Below are 20596 nucleotides of genomic sequence, written 5' to 3'. Positions count from 1 at the left end.
CTTTTATAGACTAATGTATAGTCTGGGCAGGACCTAGAATCAGTACAAAGATTCTAGAAATTTGATAACTTCTCTGGTTGGATTATTTTCAGCTGTATTACAGTGCTGCTCACCAACTACCCACATAGATCCTCTGAGTGGTTGTGCTAGTCCTACAGCTTCTACCTATACCCACTGCAGCTATTTCCAGGTTAGTGCACTAAGCTAAAATAAAATAGTGCTGTGTGGCTATGGGGAGGAGGGCTAAGGAATCCAAAATGGATATACTTGAGTTAGTGAAATTAACTTGATTATAAAAATGCCTGCAACAACAGCAGAATGTAAATATGAAGTTTTTCTTCCTAGTCCTCAAATAAACATATCAAATGTTCCAGTTAATGACCTTCTTGCTCTGGATCAGGTAACTGCAATATAAAAGAAAAGCTGACTTCTCCAGGGTTATCATTTTGTGAGAGTGACTCTTAAGGCATTGTCACATGTTGCACTTTGAATTCCTCAAATGTTGGTCTGTGTTAGTGCTAGCTTGAGTTTGGAGCAGTCACACCTGGAGGCAGAGGTGGGTAAAATACAGCTTGCAGGCCAGGTCCGGCCTGTGGAGAGACTTTGTCCAGCCTCTGGAGGGTCCCTCATTCTCACCTGGCCCAGGCACCATCCAACCTATGGTGCATCCTGCCACCCCTGGGTGTGCAGTGGGCTGAGGTAGCTCCACAGCTAGATTCCCATTTCTTGGTAACCCTGGCAGTGGCGGCTCCTTCAAGCTTCCATTGGCCCCGTCCCCATGGAGACCAGCAAGGACCCATGTGGGCAGGGCTCAAGCCCTGGGCTCAGCTCATAGCCTCAGCCTTGGCCTGCCCCATGTGGACTCGGGGACCTGGAGGTGGCAGCAGTGGCAGAGAAGCTGCAGGGCAGCCCCGGTGCAGGCTCTGGGTCACACTTTTTTTTTCCCACTGCCACCACTCATCATGGACAGGGAAGGTGAGTCTGGAGTGGGTTCTGCAGGGACTCCAACCTCCTGCATGGGGTGGGCTAGGGCTAGGGCTGTGCACTCAGTCTGGGACCTGGGCCCTGGCCACACAGGTCTCGGCAGGTGTCTATGGGGCTGGGGCTGGTGGTAGCAGCAGTGGAAAGGAGCTGCTGCCTGATCCGGCCCTCAAGCAGGCAGGGTCCATGCCCCAGGCTGGATTTGGAAGCATCTGAAGCCTGAGGCAAAGGTGGAGGATGCTTGCTGGTAGCAGGGCCACATACGGGTCTTGAATGACTTATGGATTTGGAATTGATTTGGCTTATTTGACTTTGGACATGAACATTTTTCCTAAAAAAAAAAAACAAAACAAAAAACCATGGTTCTAGCCCAGCTTGCGATGGGGGTCAGGGTCCCTGCAGCATCTGCTCTGGACTCACCTGTCCTGGCCATGATGACTGGTGATGGTGGGAAAAAGTGGAACCCAGAGCCCACACCAGGACTGCCCTGTGGCTCCTTCCCGCTGATTCTGCCACTACTGCCACACCAGCTCACCCACTCCCATACCTGCTCCCTGCCCTGCCACAGCCCCCATCTCATGTACAGAGGTTTGGGGTACTGTTGCATGGAGTGGGGTGGCTACCCAGCCCACAACAGCTCCCCAAAACTCCCTATGTGGCCTGTGAGCCCAGATAATGGCTCAAAATCTCTGGCTGTTCCCAATCAGCTGTGATTGACCACTAGAGGGGTGGCAAGCAGGGACTGGACTAGAAATTGTATAGCAGTGAGTTAATTCTTATTAGAGAGTTGGTGACTCAAGATAGTGGGGAGGGGTGAGAGATGTATGCGGGGGCAGGAACATGAAGCTGTGAGGTGGAAAGTTAATGGGATGGTGGTGGGTAATGAAATGGAAGGTGGAAAGGAAATGTAGATGGGGGTGTGAAATGAAGAGAGCCACTGAAGGATAAAATAAAAAGAAGTAGGAAAAAAAATTAAAAAGAAATAAAGAAATACATAAGGTCTCATGTTTCAATAAACTGGGATTGGGATTGGGTTGTGGAGGGTGCCAGTCATACTTTTCAGGGTAGCTGGGAGCAGTGAGGGAAGGTGCTTTTCGGGGAGCTAGTGCCACTGCCCCAGGAAAGAAGCTCCAGGTCATGGAACTTCATCTATCCCCCTACCTAGTTTCAGGTGTTAATGTGTGGACAATCCAGAGATTAAGAGCTCTAGGAGCCACCTAAAATTAAAGTGTAAGGGCCTTGTTATAAGCTAATTTTAGATAGTTCCTGGAGCTCTTAGCCCCTGGATTATCTACACATTAACACCTGAAACTAGCTTTAAACGCACTTTAGGTGGCTTACAGTTATGCCATTCCAGGGCAGGTTTATCTCTTATCTGTATGATCCAGCTCATGTTAAAGTTAGACAAGCTTTCAAATGCAAGATATTCTTCATCAGGTTTTGTCTGTTAACCACTTTACTCTTTACGGCCCGTTTTTTCAGGACTCATGCTCCGAGAAGAAGAATGTCTTGCTTTGAAAGCTTGTCTAGCTATCCCAACTATGCAGTTGGTCCAGTAAAAAATATCGCCCTCAGAAATTATTGCCTCTTATTTAATTTCTGAGCCATCATGGCTACATCATTACTCTTATACTACTGGAACATTATGGTTTCAAATTCTCATCCTGGGAGTTGGAGGAATGGGACACTGTGGTTCCTGTATTGGGTTGGAGACCTCAGATGGAAATGGGAAACTTATAGTGGAAAAGCCTCATTCTTTTTCACCTCCTCTTGTTACAGCTGCTCTGGCAGTTAATTCAGAGATATCCTCAGTGCAATTTCAGCTGCTATTTTTAGAGCAGTTGCAAGTCTACCTTTATATATTGGCATATAATTATTTTTAATGCCACCATTGGTCTTTGGTGCCAGCATTGTTCTGAGGAGCCAAAACAAGAAAGAAATCATGAGTATAGTCATGACTCAGCTAAAGAAGGAAAAGATGGACAGTCTCTGCTGTGCTCTGTGGTTCTCAGAGCCTGTGAGTCCTAAAAAAACCCCAGCACTAAGAATTTTAAATATTCCTACAGTGTTATGTATATTATCCTTATTACAGTTCACTGTATTTGTTTCCACAGAATCCTCCAATGCAGTCATCATATCCAGTTGAATTTTTGCCATCTAACTGGCCATGCAGTATGTCTGATGAAAACAAGAAGACAGAAGTAAACTTAGAGGCTGTCTTTCAGATTGTAGATGAGATGCATTCTTCTCCCAAATTGGAGATGGTGAAGGTGGAACCTGTGGAGAACCAATGTTCAACCCCACAGCCTAACAAAAGCCAACGGCTTCTAGCTACTCCTGAAAATAGTGATTTACCTTCCTCAAATCAGGCCAGTGAGCTGGAGCCTCTTACTCCTGTAGGTTCAGATATTACGTCATTTGTGGTGGGAGCAGACCAAGCAATGGCCTGTTCTCTGCCACAGTCTCCTGAGTTTATTTACACTATACATGCCACTGAGTCTCTAGAGACTGCTGCTACACAAATGGTGCAGGAACCTGCAGCCACACAGGAAGCACATGCAAAACTGAAAGAACAGCTGAGCCATGCTTCGACTCAGTCTTCAGTGGTGTTTGTTCATGAGGGAGTGCCATTCAATCTACAGCAGGTAAGCAGTGTAGAACTAAAATAACAGCATACAGCAGGGATGTCAAATTCATCAGGTTCCACTGGCTGGATGGATGGCACAGGGTCAATTCATGGGCCAGATTGGGCCTGCACACCAACCTCGGCATGCAAGGCCTGTCTGGTGCATTCTCCCTCAACCGCATGCACCATGTGTAGTGCATGCCAGCCCTGGTTCCATACACTGCAGCCCACACCCACCCTGCAAGGTGCATGCAGGGTCAATCCAGCACACAGCATGTAGCATGTGGATTTACTCCAAGACCCATTAGCAGCACTACAGGCCGGATCTTTGACAACCCTGCTATACAGTATATTTTGCTGTGATAACCACACTGTAGCAGGGCTTACAAGTTCTCATCCCTGCACCTCTTCCCCCCCCCCCCACACACACACACAGAATCATAGAAAATTAGAATTGGAAGGCACCTAAGGAGGTCAAAGCAGGGCCATCCCCAACTAAATCATCCCAGCCAAGGCTTTGTCTAGCTGGGTCTTAAAAATCTCCCAGAAGGGAGAATCCACCACCCTTCTGGGCAGGCTGTTCCGGTGTTTTACTACCCTCCTAGTGAGAAAATTCTTCCTAATAGCCAACCTAAATTTCCCTTGCTGCAATTTGAGACTGTTGCTCCTTATTCTGTCATCTGCCACCACTCAGAACAGTCTATCTCCATCCTTTTTCAACACCCCCCTCCCCACCCTTCAGGTAGTTGAAGGCTGCTATTAAATCCCCTCCGTCTTTTGTTCTCAGGACTAAATAAGCCCAGTTCCCTAAGCCTCTTCTCATAAGTCATGTACCCCAGCCCCCTCACTATTTACATTGCCCTGTGCTAGATTCTCCCCAATTTGTCCACATCCTTTCTGTAGTGGGGACCCCAAAACTGAACACAGTACTCCAGATGTGGCCTCACCAGTGCTGAATAGAGAGGAATAATCACTTCCCTTGACTTGCTAGCAACACACCTACCAAAGCAGCCCAGTATGCCATTAGCCTTGGCAACAAGGGCACACTGTTGGCTCGTATTCAGCTTATTGTCCACTGTAATCCCCAGGTTCTTTTCTACAGAGCTGCTGCCTAACCAGTCAGCCCCCAGCCTGTGCTGGTGGATGGGATTGTTCCACCTTAAGTGCAGAACTTTGCACTTGTCCTTGTTGAACCTTGTGAGATTTCTTTTGGCCCAATCATCCAATTTGTCTAGGTCACTCTGAATCCTAGCCCTCGAGCCCGATGCGTCAGCCACTATACACACACACCTTTGTTGTGTAATTTGCTAACAATTAGGGCGCCTAAATCCTAGCCTTATTTATGGTTTATATTTGGTCAAAAGTGCATTGTACCTTATGAACACTCAGACTGTTGTTCAGTATGCTATAACAGAACCAGGGCTCTGGTATAGTCAAGGTTAAGAGCTTCCATTTCCTTCAAGTCCCAAACTGGAAAAATGAAACTGGAGATATGGCTGTTGAGAGTCTCATGGGAAAGCAACAAGGCTGCTGTCATGGTGGGGGTCTGCTACAGACTACCAGACCAGGAGGAAGTGGTGGATGAGGCTTTCTTCAAACAGCCAGCAGAAGTTTCCCAATCGCAGGCCCTGGTTCTCATGGGGCATTTCATTCTCCCTGACATCTGCTGGGAGGGCAATACAGCAGTGTGCAGGCAATCTAGGATATTTTTGGAGAATATTGGAGACAACTTCTTTGTGCAAGTGCTGGAGTGGCCAACTAGGGGTTGTGCTTTTCTTGACCTGCTGCTCACAAACAGGAAGTAATTGGTGGGGGATGTAGACGTGGATGGCAGCTTGGGCAGCAGTGGCCATGAGATGATAGAGCTTAGGATCCTGAGGAAAGGAGGGATGAAGAGCAGCAGAGTAAGGACCCTGGACTTTAGAAAAGCCAACTTCAACTCACTCAGGGAATTCATGGGCAGGATCCCCTGGGAAGCCAGTTTGAAGGGGAGAGGAATCCAGGAGAGCTGGTACACTTCAAAGAAGCCTTACTAAGAGTGAAGGAACAAACCATCCCAATGTGCAGGAAGACTAGCAAGTATGGCAGAAGACCAGCTTGGCTTAGCAGGGAACTCTTCAGTAAACTAAATCACAAAAAGGAAGCTTATAAGAAGTGGAAATGTGGACAGAGAACTAGGAAAGAATATATAACCATTGCTTGGGCATGCAGGGATGAAGTCAGGAAGGCCAAAGCACAATTGGAGTTGCAGTTAGCAAGCGATGGGGAGGGTAACAAGAAGGGTTTCTACTAGTATGTTGTTAGCAAAAGGAGGATCAGGGAAAGTGTGGGTCCCTTACTGAATGGGAGAGGCAACCTTGTGACAGGATGCAGAAAAGGCTGAAGTTTCTCACACACACACACACACACACACACACACACACACACACAGTTTCACAGTGTTCAATGCTTTTTTCACCTCAGTCTTCACAGGCAAGGTCAGCTCCCTGACTACTGCACTGGGCAGGACAGTTTGGGGAGGAGGTGAACAGCCCTCAGTGGTGAAAGAGCAGGTTTGGGACTGCTTAGAAAAGCTGGACGTGTACAAGACCATGAGGCTGGATGGGGTGCACCCAAGAGTGCTGAGGGAGTCGGCTGACGTGATTGTAGAGCCACTGGCCATCTTTTAAAACTCATGGTGATCAGGAGAGGTCCCAGATGACTGGAAAAGGGCAAACATAATGCCCATATTAAAGAAAGGGAAAAAGGATCCATGGAACTACAAACCAGTCAGCCTCACCTCAGTCCCTGGAAAAATCTGGAGCAGATCCTGAGGGAATATATTTCTAAGCATCTGGAGGAGAGGGAGGTGATTAGGAACAGTCAGCATGGATTCACCAGGGACAAGCCATGCCTGACCAACCTGATTGCCTTTGTGTTGAGATGACTGGCTCTGTGGATGCAGGAAGACTGGTGGGTGTGGTGTACCTTGATTTTAGCAAGGCTTTTGATATGGTCTCCCACAACATTCTCGTAGACAAGCTAAGGAAATACAGGCTGGATGAATGGACAGTAAGGTGGATAGAAAACTGGCTGGAGCATCGGGCTCAGAGAGAAATAATGGCTCAATGTCTAGTTGGCAGCCATTATCAAGTAGAGTGCCCCAGGGGTTGGTCCTGGGGCTGGTTTTGTTCTATGTCTTCATTGATGACTTGGAAAATGGCATGGAGTGAACCCTCAGCAAGTTTGCAGATGACACCATGCTGGAGGGAGTAGAAGATAGGCTGAAGGGTGGGCTAGGATTCAGAGTGATCTAGACAAATTGGAGGATTGGGCCAAAAGAAATCTCATGAGGTTGTTCTCACCTGCAGGGTAGTAAAACACTGGAACAGGTTACCCAGAGAGGTGGTGGAAGTTCCATCCTAGGAGGTTTTCAAAACCGGTTAGACAAAGCTTTGGCTGGGATGATCTAATTGGGGATGGTCCTGCTCTGAGCAGGGGATAGGATTAGATGACCTCCTAAGGTCCCTTTCAACCCTAACTTTCCATGAATAAGGTGTTTAAAAAAAAGTTTTGGTGTTCAGAACTTATGGCCATTAAAACCAGTCCCTCAAAACAACAGCTTTTCTTAAGGTTAATACATTTTATTGCAGTTTTTTTATGCACACAGGATTAAAGCAGTGCTTTCACAAGGCATATCCCCAGCAGAGGAAACATGCGTTCCCTGGGGACAACTAGCAGTGGTACATACATATGCCACTGCTGGGGAGGCTGGGGCCAGCACCTGGGTTGACCCCAGAAGCCTTACTTGGGGTCCTGGGGGCCTCCCAGGGCTCCAGCAGCAGTAATCTGGATGTGTAGATCTTGGCCAGCAGCCAGTGTGGCTCTGGCTGGCCACACTCCAGTTTCAGACAGTGCAGTCTGCTGCCACGTGCCACTGTGCCTTTTCTGGCACTGGATTTTTGACACTGGGGGATCCCAGAGTCAAAAGTCCCACTGTGCTGCAAATTAGCAGCGGTGAATGCCGGCATGTGTGGTTTGCAGCAAGACAGACCAGTCTGCAGTGCCGCAAACTGCACATGCATGCTCGCCTGGATGTGCCTATAATGCTCAAAATTACCTCAGTTGCTTGATACTTACCTAGTCTAGTTCATGGCACCAACTATCCCTTTCAGGAGAAAACATGTTAAAAATTATATTTCAAATAGAACTGGGATCTCCACATAGGCAGTAGCCAAAATACTTTCCACCCCGTCAGTTTGTATATAATCTAGGCAGCTCAAGGAGGCTATGTTGCAGCTGTTGAACCAGTTATTAGGTCAAATCTGAAGTTGGCCAGAAAGAGTGGATAAGTATCTTACTACAAATTCGTCTCAATCAGGATTTTTATTTTGGGAAAGTAGAATCTGAGTAAAATCTGAACTAGGATCTAAAGAACCTTGTCATTCTGTGGGGTGCTAAACTGTTCTTGGCACATAGAGATATTTTAATAATTTATCTTGTGCTAGGGCTGAGCTTTCTCCCTGTACCCAGTATGAGCTAGCCTCCAGGAAAGCTCTGCTCATCTGTGTGAGGAATGGAGAGCAGGCATGGTAAAAGAATTTTGCCAGTCATGCAGTGCTGAGAAAGTGAAAATGGCCATGTTTGAGGCATATCATAGAACATTTAGCACTGGCACTAGGGAAGAGAGATGGGAAGACCTACTGCAATTCATGTAGCAGTTTACTGGTGTACCTGAGAGCTGCTGTTTCAAGCTGCATTAATACATGGGAAATTCTCACTCAGCTGAGATGATCATACTGAGATGAATGGCCACGTCACATGGCTCTGAGAATGTTTTTCAAGTTTAAAGGTCAGCTTGCCTAACTGCTGTAAAATCCTTATTCTTTCTTGGATTTCTTTGAGACTTGATTCAGGGGAGAGGGGAGTATCCAAATATGGGGTTATTTGAGCTAGGAGTTTCAAGACACAGTCCTTCCAAAACCAGCGTTTTTTAAGATTGACAGAGGCTGCATCTACACAAGATGCTGACTGTGCAGTTGTTATTGTTAAACAAGTACTAAATGACTGCGTAGTAACTGAAGTTACTCCACAGTAGCATCATCAAATGGCTTTTAGGTGACCCTGATTGTGCAGTAGCTCGTTACTATTATGCAGTAGTGTCGCATCATGCTTTGTGCTATGTGATTCTACTGCACAATAGTAACAAGCTACTGCACAGTCAGCATCTCGTGTAGATGCAGCCAGATTCAGTCAGCTCTTTCTGTTTTATATTCCTACTAAGGAATCAAACTAGGAATCAGAAAAGGAGTCATAGGTTTTTCACATTTATTTCAGTGAGTGTCAGGTGCCTACTATGGTTCTGTCTCAGCCCTTGTCCCTGTTTACTTTTATGTGGAAGTCATGATCTGTGAGAGACTATGCCATTATGAGCGGATCGCAGCCCTTCTCTCTGCTGTTTCATGCACAAAACTGCAATATAAAAGGTAGTCCACTTGGATTGTAGAAACTGGATCCTTATTTCAGTGCACTATATTCAGTGCTGCTGTTTTGCAGCCATGTGGTGCATTGTAGTCAGTATGACTGCCTACTTCCGTTAGAACATGGAGCTTCCTGGAAGCTTATTGGTGTCACTCTCCAAATTACCCCTCCTACAACTCCTATTCCAACCTGTAGGGAATCTCTATGAACGTTCAGGATCTGGAGAGAGCAAGCCGTCTTCTGGTATGGTCTGAACTCATCTCCTTACTCCCAATGTGAACTGGGATTTGGGGGCCTAAATTTACACCTCTGAAAATCAGGCAACACAAAGTTAAGGTACCTATATGTGGTGGAGGAATTGACTGCAGATAGAGGGGGCTCACATGAAAGAGGTGCTGATTAATTGGGCCAGGAAGAAGAAAGGACAAGAAGCCTAGTTGGCTTTAGAACATAGTGAGAGAAGAGGGTCTCATTCAGGATACAGCTTAGGTTTTGTAATCAAGGAAGCATGTGATCTTTCAGTAGACTGCTGCTTATGACATATATATGCAGCAACTGAAGACACTGACAACAAGAAGCAACCTTTTCACTTGCTGCTTGCTGGCTTAAGGGGATTGGATAGAAAAGGTAGGATAGAAACTGAAGGGGAGTGACTTGTATGTTGTGGGGGAAGGTAGAAGTCTGTAGGGGAAAAATACTAAAGCAGTCTTCTCTCACATGCTAAGAGTTGCTTTAACTACACATAATAACATTTCCAGCATTTTGAGACTGAAATCTGTTAGTGTGTTCTTTGGCTCTAACAACTGTACAATCCAGAGATTTCACGGTATGATCCTAATCACCATTCCACTGCAACACCCTACAGGACAGGGGAGCAGCATTTAGGAACTGCATAGTATCTTGTAGTATACATAAGCATATATATATCATAAGCATTATGCCACAGGAGTCTCATTTGCAAAACCAGGTGGTATACAAATCTGCAAATGATTAACTCCAGTAAGAAAAAATATATAGTTTAAAAAACCTTAAGAAAATCATGGACAGAATTCTTACCTACCAGAGTTAAGGATCTTCAATGATAGCTATGCTCTTCCAGAATTTCAGGTTAAGTTAAATTCAAAATCTGTAAAATGAAGAAGTATAGACTTAACCAGTCAAACATTACAGTGCCATTTTTGAGTGCTAATATAGCTACTCTTACTTTCCCTTTGAGCTGTACTAAACTGGAGCTACATATATATATAACTGGTGTAACAATCAAATTCTTAGTGTACTCCATAAAAAACGCTACATTTGGAAAATTTTACAACAGTTTCACTCATATCATAGCCCCTTCACTTACTCACCATTAAACTCAAAGCTCACATTTACCTCCTGCCCAACTGTTTACGCTCCCCATGGTTTGAAGATGTTTGTGACCTGCTGCTGACATAACCTACGTAGTTCATTACTGAAATGAAGCTTACTAGATCTCTTGAGGTACATGTTGCTTTTAATCCCATGTGCAGAGGTCACACACATAGAGATCGGGCATACAGGCTTATCTTCCCTGTTACTCCCTAGACATATGACCCATCCAGGCAGCATTATATAATAACTGAAGCTCTGTCAAGCAAATGGCATTTCAGTTGATCCCTTTGCTATCCAATATAGCCCACTTTGCCCAGCACAGTGAATACAGCTGGAGTGCTTGCAGATAATTTCTTTTAGCTGTTGGCAGCTCTCTGGGGACAAGGCAAAGATTAAATAGATGTGTACTTTAAGTTAGTATATTTTGGAACTTCAAGCAATTGAGTTTATCTGAACTTGTCATTTGGAATCACAAAATAGAACTGGACAAACTTCCTTTTATGCCATCCAGGACCATGGAGTGTTCTATGTTAGCTGAATGTCCATTCAAATAAACCTCACATGTGGGAAAGATAGTAATCTACATTAAATCTCCTAAAGTGGTTGAAGTATTCAGTGGGATTTAACTTTTTTTTTAGGTGGATTCAAATATTAAATGTCAAACCAATACATCAGAGACGGTTGTCTCTTCAGAACAAATAGGATTCCTTATTTCAGAGGTGGGGCCAGTGAGCAAATCTGCCAAAGACGCAGTTTCATCCATGCAAGCCAGATGCAGAGAAAGAAGAAGCGGTTCACAGAAGGGCAAGTCCCCTGGTAAGAGTTAGTCCCTAAGTTTTGAAGCTGTATAGTTAAGACAGTGGAATGGAAATAATTATACTGGCAATGTAGTAACAACTAGGGCTATGTGAAATGGGCCCTATTTGATTTGTATTTGGCCCAAGTCAGGGACAGTGATTTGATCCGTTGGTTCAGATCACCGTCCCTGATTCGGCGAAACAGTGATTCGGACACAGGCACAGCTTTAAAATTTCTTTTCTATGTACCTTGAGGTAGCAGGTACAGCTCATGATCACTGTGGTACTAGGGCTCATGGAGCATCCTATAGGAGCACGGGGGGTTCTCCAGCGTGCTCAGTAGTGAACCTGGAAGTAGACCAGAAGTACTTCTGGTCCACTTCTGGGTCTGCCAGGGAGTGCACTGGGGACTCCCCCCATACCTTCCCCAGCTCGGTGATCAGCCGCAGGGGGACCCCAGGTGCCCCCGTCCCAGACCCAGGAGGCACCAGTCACCAAGCTGGGAGGGGTTCCCCGCATGCTCCCCAGTGGACCAGCAAGTGGACCAGAAGTGCTTCTAGTCCACTTCCGGGTCTGCTGCTGAGCATGCTGTGGAGCCCCCTGTGCTTCTGTGGGATGCTGCATGTGCCCCAGCACTGCAGCATTCAGAGCCCCAGCTAGCTAGCAGTATGTAGAAAAATCATTTAAATCTGTATCTATGTCCAAATCCCCAAATCTCTCTGAATTGATTCAGAGGGTTCTGAATTGATTTGGAGGGATTAAAGCGTCCTCTGATTCAATTCGGATTCAGAGATTTGGCCATCAAATGGGGCCGAATCTCTGCCGAATCGACTGAAGCTTTGCACAGCCCTAGTAACAACCATACCAAGGCAGAAGTGCTTGTCCCTGTATTGCTTATTCCTGTATGAGAAGGACATATGCTATACCAGTAAGCCAAGTTTTGAACTTGGCCCTCATGGTCCAAAAGCTTGGATGTCAAAGTGCTGAGCAGAAGAGACAGATGCCAGTGCTCCAAGACAGGCATTCAATTGTTGAGATGAGCACTGAGTTAATAAAAACAGGCTCTGGCTGAAGTGGTTACTAAAATGCCAAGACAAGGGCTTAGTTGTCAAACTGCCAAAGTAGTTGCTGAAATTAATTAGAAAAAATAAGCAGCAAAGCATCTGTGGTCAAACTTCTTGCAAAATGTAATAACTTAAAAGAAATTTAAATTTAAGTAAAAGGCTTTAGCACAGAAAAGATTCATGGTGTGCTTTGGAGTGGTTCTGGGGAACAGCCAGGATGGTCACTAGGAACATGCAGTTCCTGCAGGAGGCTTCATCTCATGTTGGTCAAGAAGCAACACTTTAATCGGAAGGTTCCAAGGCCAGTAGTGAAGGACAAGTGGGGGTGGGAGGGATTAGTTTCTAGCATGTTGTGACAGTTTATGCTATATACATAAAATCCCTACTCTTTATAACAAAACTTATCTGAGTAATAAGGAATGTCAGCCTACCTCTTGACAGCAAAGTGATACCCGCTCTTGGGTTTCATGGTAGAGATTATTTTCAGAGAAGAGGTTCTGGTTATAGTACAATACCGAATTCTGGCTTCATTTTGAAGCTCACCCGTATCCTATCTGTTAACACTGGGAAATTAATTTCTGTGCCTGAGTTGCCCTATGCATAGAAAAATGCTTATCTGATATGGAATATTGTAAGGCTAAACACCTGTATTTTTTTTTCAATGAAAGAAAGGACTACTATTTGTGTTTGGAAACTCGTTGCTGGGAAAGTGGGGTGGTCACCAAGGTCTGATCAATGTTACCAGTATATCCTTTCAGGCCTGGTATATATAAACCAGTATATCCTTTTAGGCCTGGTGCATCCAAAGTTTCACCAGTTTAATACTTAGATTTCATAGATAGATTTCTAGGGTCAGAGGGACCTGGTAGACCATTGGGTCCGACCCCCTGCTCCAGGCAGGAAAGAGTGCTGGCGTTAAGTATCCCCAGCCAGATGCCTGTCTAATCTCTTCTTGGACACCTCCAAGGTAGGGGAAAATGCCACCTCCCTTGGAAGCCCATTCCATATTTTGGCAACCCTTACCATAAAGGATACTGTGTGATCCATCTTTTGTTTTGTTTTGTTCTGTTTTAAATTGACCTAGTTAGATCAGAGTAAGAATGTGTTTGAATACTTCTTCCCTTTAACTTGTCTTCTCTCTGTTTAGCTTGTAAGGAAAACCAGTAGTCTTGAAACAGACAGGACCTAAACAGTTTTGTCAATTAAGCAGTTAAACAGAGACCAGTTGTAAAGTAGCAGTGGGACTAAAGAATGCTTATGTAACCCAGCAAACCTATGCATTTAACCAATTTATGCATTGGACAATAACTAAAGTTTGTTAATAATGTAAGCAATAGGCAAAAAGTTGGGATAGATATTGTTTTGTACAGTTCAGTGAATTATGCATTTATCTGATATGCATGCAAATGTAGATGTATAAACCTGACTTATACTGATACAACCACTGATTTTAAACCAATTGCAAGTGTCTACAAAAACATCTGGTATTGGTTTAACTAAATTATTTTAAAATAACACTGCCAGTTAGAATAGTGGAACATATATATTTATTCAAACCCTGGAAAAATAATGTACCAAACATAACATGAGTTTTTATAGTTTCTATAGCTGGAAAGCATATGTGTTGTATCTGAATGTGAATAAACAGCATACCAGCCATTAAGGAATTTCTACAATCTCAGATCTACTTACCTGCACTGGGAAGTCATTCTTTGTGATTTCCTGACAGGAAGTAGTCAGCAGTTAAAAATATTTAAAAATTTCCATTTAGGTAGTCTTTTCTCCTTCAGATCAGCCTTGATTTTTTTCTTAGGGAGAACCATTTGCAGCTTTTGCTGTCCTCAGCTAAATTACTTGAATTCCAAGAGCAAGATTTTCCCCCACAGCCCATGAGTTAGAGATTATGAAAGAACTATGCCAAGAGCACACTGTACTTTGGGTATCCTTACCTGGCAGATGACTTGGGTATTTCTGCCAGCTAGCACAGATTAAAGTAACTGAAGCTGAAGATGAAGATACACAGGCCATAGCTGGTGTAGAAGGCAGCTGCTTGAGTGCCTTACCCGTACTTAACTTAGGCTTTTACAAGCACAGTAGGTTTGTACTCAAGTGCCTTCAGTGGCTCCCACACAGTTTCTGATGCCAATTTAAGCCTTTGGTCTTAATTTTCAAAGCAATTTATTGATTGAGCCTCCAGTTTATCTCAAAGACCACATTTTCTGCATTCCTATTGGTTAGTACAGATTAAAAAGCCCAGAATGAAACATATGAGAACTGAGCACAAAACATTCTTAATAAGAGAGCCTCCAGCTGTGGAACATATTTTCAGGGGAGATCAGGTGATTCCAAAGTCTGTCTTTAGGACAAATTGTGGACCAACCTGTTTTGACAAGCTTCTTCATCATTTGTAATCTATTAGTATATTGATATTCTCCTAGGTTCTTATACACAGTACCAAAAAAGAAGTAATATCTTTTGAAAGAAATATTTTTTAAAAAATCACTAAAACCCTAGCAGAACACAGCAGGAACAAAGGAATGAAACGGACTTCCCCTTTTATTATTGTGTACAGTTCTCTGCCATTATTGGCACTACATATAAGTCTTTTGTAAGTTTAACAAATACTGCCCTAAAATAGTTATGTTTTATTTTCATATGACCATGTAATTAAAGACTGAGTTGTAATGTCACATATAGAGTGACACTAAGGTTATATAGTGATATTTTCTGGTTTTTTGAGGCTAATAGTAATTGACCATAGTTACATAGCATATACTAGCTACAAGAAGCATCGGTTTTTTGATACATAGCAAATATCTCCACAAGATGTATTCATTTATATTTTTATTGTGTTTTTGGCTTCTTAAAAAAGGGACATTCTGGGGTTGGTTCTATTTTGTTATTTACAGTACATTTTTATAAAACTTGAGATTCAGGCAATGCCCAATGTTACTCATACAACCTTAACTTTGTCTTTTTGCATTCAATACAGAAGTCTGTTAACTACATGGTCATAATTGATCTGCTCTGCCTGACTTCTGCCACATATAGCTTGTGGGTTGAATGTTACACAATGGGCAAGGCAGGAATACGTTCTGCATGAGGAAGAGGTCTTCAATATCTGGACCATATTTTGGTTAAGCTGTATTTTCTGTCTTGTATATTGTAGGAGGCAAGGTGCACATGACCCACTGCCTCATTGCACATGCATGCATATTCATGCATCATTACTCATGAATGTGTATTTATGCTTATTTAGAATCAGCCAGGATGTGTCATGCTTTGTATTAAATGACATTTTTTTTAAAATTGGAAGCAACTTATGCATGACCAGTTACTGATAGGACTGTAAGATTATCTTAAAAACCTGTATTGTATATACAGGAAAATCAGCACTTGTGGGAAGTACCTATTTTAATTAGTGACTTAAATCATCCAAAATGAAATGCATCAACCACTGAAAAGTACACGTCTAATTTATTGTCTCTGCCAAGTGTTAGGTTTATAACCCAAGCTACTCTGAAGCAGGGGTGCTGAACCTCCAGCCCACAAGCCAAATGCAGCCAGGGTATCCAGCCCATTGGGCTCCCCACAGGTCAGATAATGTGGCACTGGGGGAGTGGTGGCGATTAATACAGCCATCCTTCCCTGCTGCTGAATACCCAGACCCCAAGCCCTGTGTGGTGGGTCGGGGCCAGGCCACGTCCCCTTCCTCCCACACAGCCAGATTGGAATGGAACAACCCCCACATTGGATCAGGGCCAGGCCACAACCTCTTCCCCTGTGGCTGGTTCAGGGCCAACCACACCCCTCCCTCCCCTATCATGAGACCAGGCTGGGGCTGCATCCAGTCCCTTTCCCTCAAGAGAGCCAGGTTGGGGTCCTAGCATGACTGCCCTGGGTGTCAGTTTGTGACCAGTAGTCAGCTCTGGCCTGTGGACAGACCAGGCACTGCCCACCTTACTGAGCAGCCAAAAAGGTTGAGCACCACTGCTGTATCTAGAGCTGTTTAAAAGACTTGTCTTATATGGCAAAATTGTGTCCGTTTCACTCACTGCATATGACTGGAGTGTTCATTCTCAAAATGTCCAAATATTCATTCTTGAAGGAAGAGAAAATCTGGAACGTTACCGTCTCTAACATGAGTTTTTTACAATAATTTAAGCAACTTGGAAACCCATTGCAGAATGAAAGCGCCACACTCCCTCCCTCACACACATGGCTTCATCTTGGATAGGCCTTCTAAACTTGTGAGGTTACAATACAGGTTTCCTCACAGGTGTTCACAAGTAACTTAAGGGTAGATGCTAAAGCTAACATTTGCAAAAGTGGTGGTGGGTTTTTAGCTACCTACCCTGTGATACATTGGGTATGATTGTCCCAATTGCTGTACTTTAAGTGACTTTGGATGAAGTTAGGGAAAATATCTTCATAGCAAGTCATTGACTCAATTCAGACTCCCATCTCTTTGTTACCCTGGGCCTAAGGATCAACTGAGACCAGTCATCTTGACTCAGTCTATAGAATTAATGGGAGTGTTGTTAGGCTCCAGATTACCTACCATTGTAGTGTTTTCAGACTGTAATAAACTTCATCCTCTAGCCCTTTGTACATTCCCAAATACCATTGCTTATGTGCCCCAGTTGATGGGTCACATTGTAGCATGAGCCTTGGGCCAGGTAGTTTTGGTACTTAGAACTGGTAAATCTCTTGGTTACATATCTGTCTTTTCTCAATAGAGTTTCCTAGAGCAAAGGCCAAATGTCACATCCCAACCTGGCCTCATTTCACCTGGCAGATAGGATGCTGGCTAGAGAACCTCTCAAAAGAGAAAATACTGAGCTGTTGTTCTTCTGCAAAGTAGAAAGACCTCTGCTAGACTGACTTATGTGAAAAAGTAGAAGAGATTCTCTACAGCAGTGATTCTTAACCAGGATACCATGATGGGTAGACATGATTCATAAGATAAACCCAGGAAGTTTAAATAGGAATCCATAGTGTCAAAAAATTCTGAGTTGTTGCAGTCTTTCTGAGTTCTGTGCAACAAAAGAATTGCTTTATTATTTTTTCCATAGTCAAGAAATGAGTGAAAGCTAAGAACCAGCGCTTTCTGAGGGATGCCTTGGGTCTAAAAAGGTTAAGAATCACCTAGTATAGGCAACTTTGCAACATATATCTCTCCTATCTGTTCCCTGAGGAGACTGGGGGGGTTAGTTCCATCTGATGATCATCCCTGCATGTCAGCCAGTGGGTTCATGGCCATGTTGTTTTCATATTCTCTGCAAAGTCAAATTTCCTTATGAGCTTTTTCCATATTTTGTACAATCCATCCATAAAGCTGTAGTTGTCTATACACATGCTCATTGGAATTCTAATTAGAATGCTTGATTAATCAAGCAGATTAATCGAGTCTGTTCTGTGTTCTAATTAGAATGCTTCAGCATCACTTCTGTGTCACATGTATTAAGCTCCCATGTGTTTAAAAATGGCTGTGGGGTGCTTTAAATAAACCTCATCAATGTCCCATGGCCATTTTTAAATGTGCAGGGCTTAATACACATGATGCTGTGGTGTTTTAATTAGAGCAGATGCCTGGGAACTGCTCTAATTAAAACACCCCCCCCTCCCCCCCCAACACCTCTGATCATGTGTATTGGCAGCCATAAACATCTGTTCATAAAGATGGCATTTGTAGTGGCTATTACCACAGCAAGAAGTAGCAGCAAAATATAGGACATTATTGCAGGGTCCTTCATTCACTGCTTGTCATCAGGATAAGGTCACCCTTAAGTTCTGTCCCATATTATTGCCTGAAGTGGCCTTGAATCTTTGAGATTCTGTTCGATGAAGGAACTTAGTGATGCTTGTAGCTGTTTTGTCCTTTGTCATCTGTGATAAACTGAGAGGTATGAGAACTGCAAGCATGGCCGTAATGGAAACTTCTGTTAAAAATAAATCTGACCTAACATATATGTGATTTGCACAGATTTAGAGTGGATCCATGTGGACATCAAACTTAAAGATCCAGTGAGTTACTGTATGGCAGAGGTGTCAAACTCATCCAGGCCCCAGGTGAGGGTTGCTGGGTTGGTTTGAGGGCCAAGCTGGGATTGACCTCCTGGGCATGCAGCACAGAGAGTTGATTTGGGATGCACTCTGCATGTGGCAGCCTGTCCTTTGTGCTGGTTCCAGCACCACTTGATTTGGACCAGCCCTGGAACTAGCTCTCAGATCTGGTCCAGCAGAGCACTACATGCACTGTGTCCTCCAGACTGACCCCTTTGCTACGTGCAAGGTGCACATAGCCGGATCTAGCCCATATACCACATGTGGCACACAGGGCCAGAATTGGCATGTTGGGTCAGTCCAGCAACCCACAGACCAGATCATATGATCCCACAGGCCAGATCTAGCCTGCAGGCCTGACGTTTGACATCCCTGCTGTCTGGTAAATAGTTGTTGTTTCCTTTTGTCCCTCGCAGATAACAAAGGGATTCCACTTCCCTTATTAGCAACTGGAGAAAAAAAACTTGTTTCCAAATACTCTTTCTGCACTGCTTCTAAGTGAGCAGAATGGTCCCCAGTGTTTGTGCCAGTAACTGGGATACATGATCAGCAGTTCACTCTATGCTCTACAGAGGCATTTGCTGAGGCAGTGTTGAGAAACTTTCCAGAGCAATGACTTCAGAGTGGTTACCACATTGAGCTACATGGGGATAGTTCATATTTTTAGGGATCATTTCAGGTTGCTTACAGACTTCACTAACATTATACTTGGGACACATCTGTAAGATTTTCTCCCCAGTCTAGAAATTACAAGTATGAATTTCTGATGTAATCAAATGACTTCAGGAGCTGGGGTGCTACGCATCTGTTTCGTTTAATCTAGCCCTGAAGATGAAGACTGAGTGTCTGTACTCTGGAACCACATGTTCCAGAGAGGAGCATTGGTCCATTTTTCCAAAATTAGTTTCATTTCAGGACACTTAATTGCTGCTTTTGAATAATGCACATTCTGCTATCCCATTGCCCACTGTTTGTATGAGGGCTGGATTGTAGGAGGAGACCAGGGAGCACATTTTTTAAAGGACTAAATTCTGTTAATAAGTTCTGCTGCATTCCAGTCAGTTGTGAAGTATTGCTTTACCTCAGTGCAGATTGATGTGTGAGAGAGAAATAGCATTTAAAGATACTGGTGCCTCCTGAGACTGGGGGGGTACAGTTTGTGGGCGTTGGCAGCAGGGTGGCAAGCGGCGACCACCTGCAGAAGGTGGCGGGGGGGGTGACAAGTGGCATGCTTTCGGGGAAAATCCTGCTGCAGCTGCTCGCGCAGGGGTGGGCGGCTGCTAAGGACTGACAACATTGCATGGACCCCCGCCCCCCCCCAACCAGTCGCCTATGAAAATGCTATGGCAGTTTTAAGACTGATGCTGTAGCCATAATACTCCAGGGAATATATGAAAAGGAAGGATTTTTGTGGGTGATATTTTTTTAGTGGACCTACTACATGTTTAGGAGAGATTTAGACAAGCTTTTGGGTATAAGGCACCCTTTAGGTCTAAGAACCTGAAGAAGGGGTGACCCATATCTGGAAGCTTGTCTAAATCTTTCCCAACCGTGCAGAGTTGGTACAGTAAAAATATCACCCACAAAAATCTTCATCTTTTGCATTTAAGGTAATGTTTTTATGTCTGAAAAGATGCTAAATTTGAATAATCAGTATTTCTGAGCAGTGGCCATCAAACTCCTGAAATAGTATGCTTGGCTGCATTTCACATCAGCAACCAAAAAGCAGAAAAGACTTGAAACCATTGCTATGAATGGAGGTAGGTAAGAAGCAAGTGAAAAGGGGGAGCTATATTAAATAAATACATCCTCTTCTTCCTAGATCTCCATCTGCTGGTAGATGTAGCTTGCAAGCAGGAGCACTTTTCAAAGGAAGAATTAAGAGAGTAAGAAGTGGGTGACAAGTATGTGAAAATGTACCTCAGCTGCCAGCTGGGTTCTCTGTTTCAGTCTCCAGTGGTAGTGCTTAGCACATACTGCACTTTGATTCTCTTCAACTGTGTTAAAAGAATCTTTTCCTTTACTCTCATTGTGAATTTATGGGGAATTAGTTATTCCATTGTTTACATCACTTTAGTTATGTTTTTTACCTTGACACACTGTAAAACATCTAGCGGCCAAAGTGTTCAGAATAAAGTAATTATTTAGCTGCTCAGGCTCCATGGAAATTTTGGCTCTGTATAAACAGGAAGCCTCTGTAAAACATTTGTACTGGGGAGTAAGTTTTTTTTTAGTTCTCTTATTTGGAA

General features: G+C 43.9%; 1 protein-coding gene across 1 annotated transcript in view; it reads left to right on the top strand.

The window, feature by feature from the left end:
- Nucleotides 1-20596, top strand: part of HSF5 (heat shock transcription factor 5) — a 32394-nt gene extending 11798 nt beyond the window's left edge. The window contains exons 3-6 of the mRNA XM_019546183.1: nt 93-190; nt 3096-3626; nt 11059-11236; nt 20170-20596. Coding sequence (XP_019401728.1) covers nt 93-190; nt 3096-3626; nt 11059-11236; nt 20170-20237 — 875 coding nt within the window. The 3' untranslated portion in view covers nt 20238-20596. The remainder of the gene's footprint in view (nt 1-92; nt 191-3095; nt 3627-11058; nt 11237-20169) is intronic.

Source organism: Crocodylus porosus, unplaced genomic scaffold, assembly GCF_001723895.1.
Source record: "Crocodylus porosus isolate Cpor-Errol unplaced genomic scaffold, CroPor_comp1, whole genome shotgun sequence".
In the NCBI taxonomy this organism is placed as follows: Eukaryota; Metazoa; Chordata; order Crocodylia; family Crocodylidae; genus Crocodylus; species Crocodylus porosus.
Note: the sequence above shows the minus strand (reverse complement) of the source record. Positions and strands in the feature narration are given on the sequence as shown.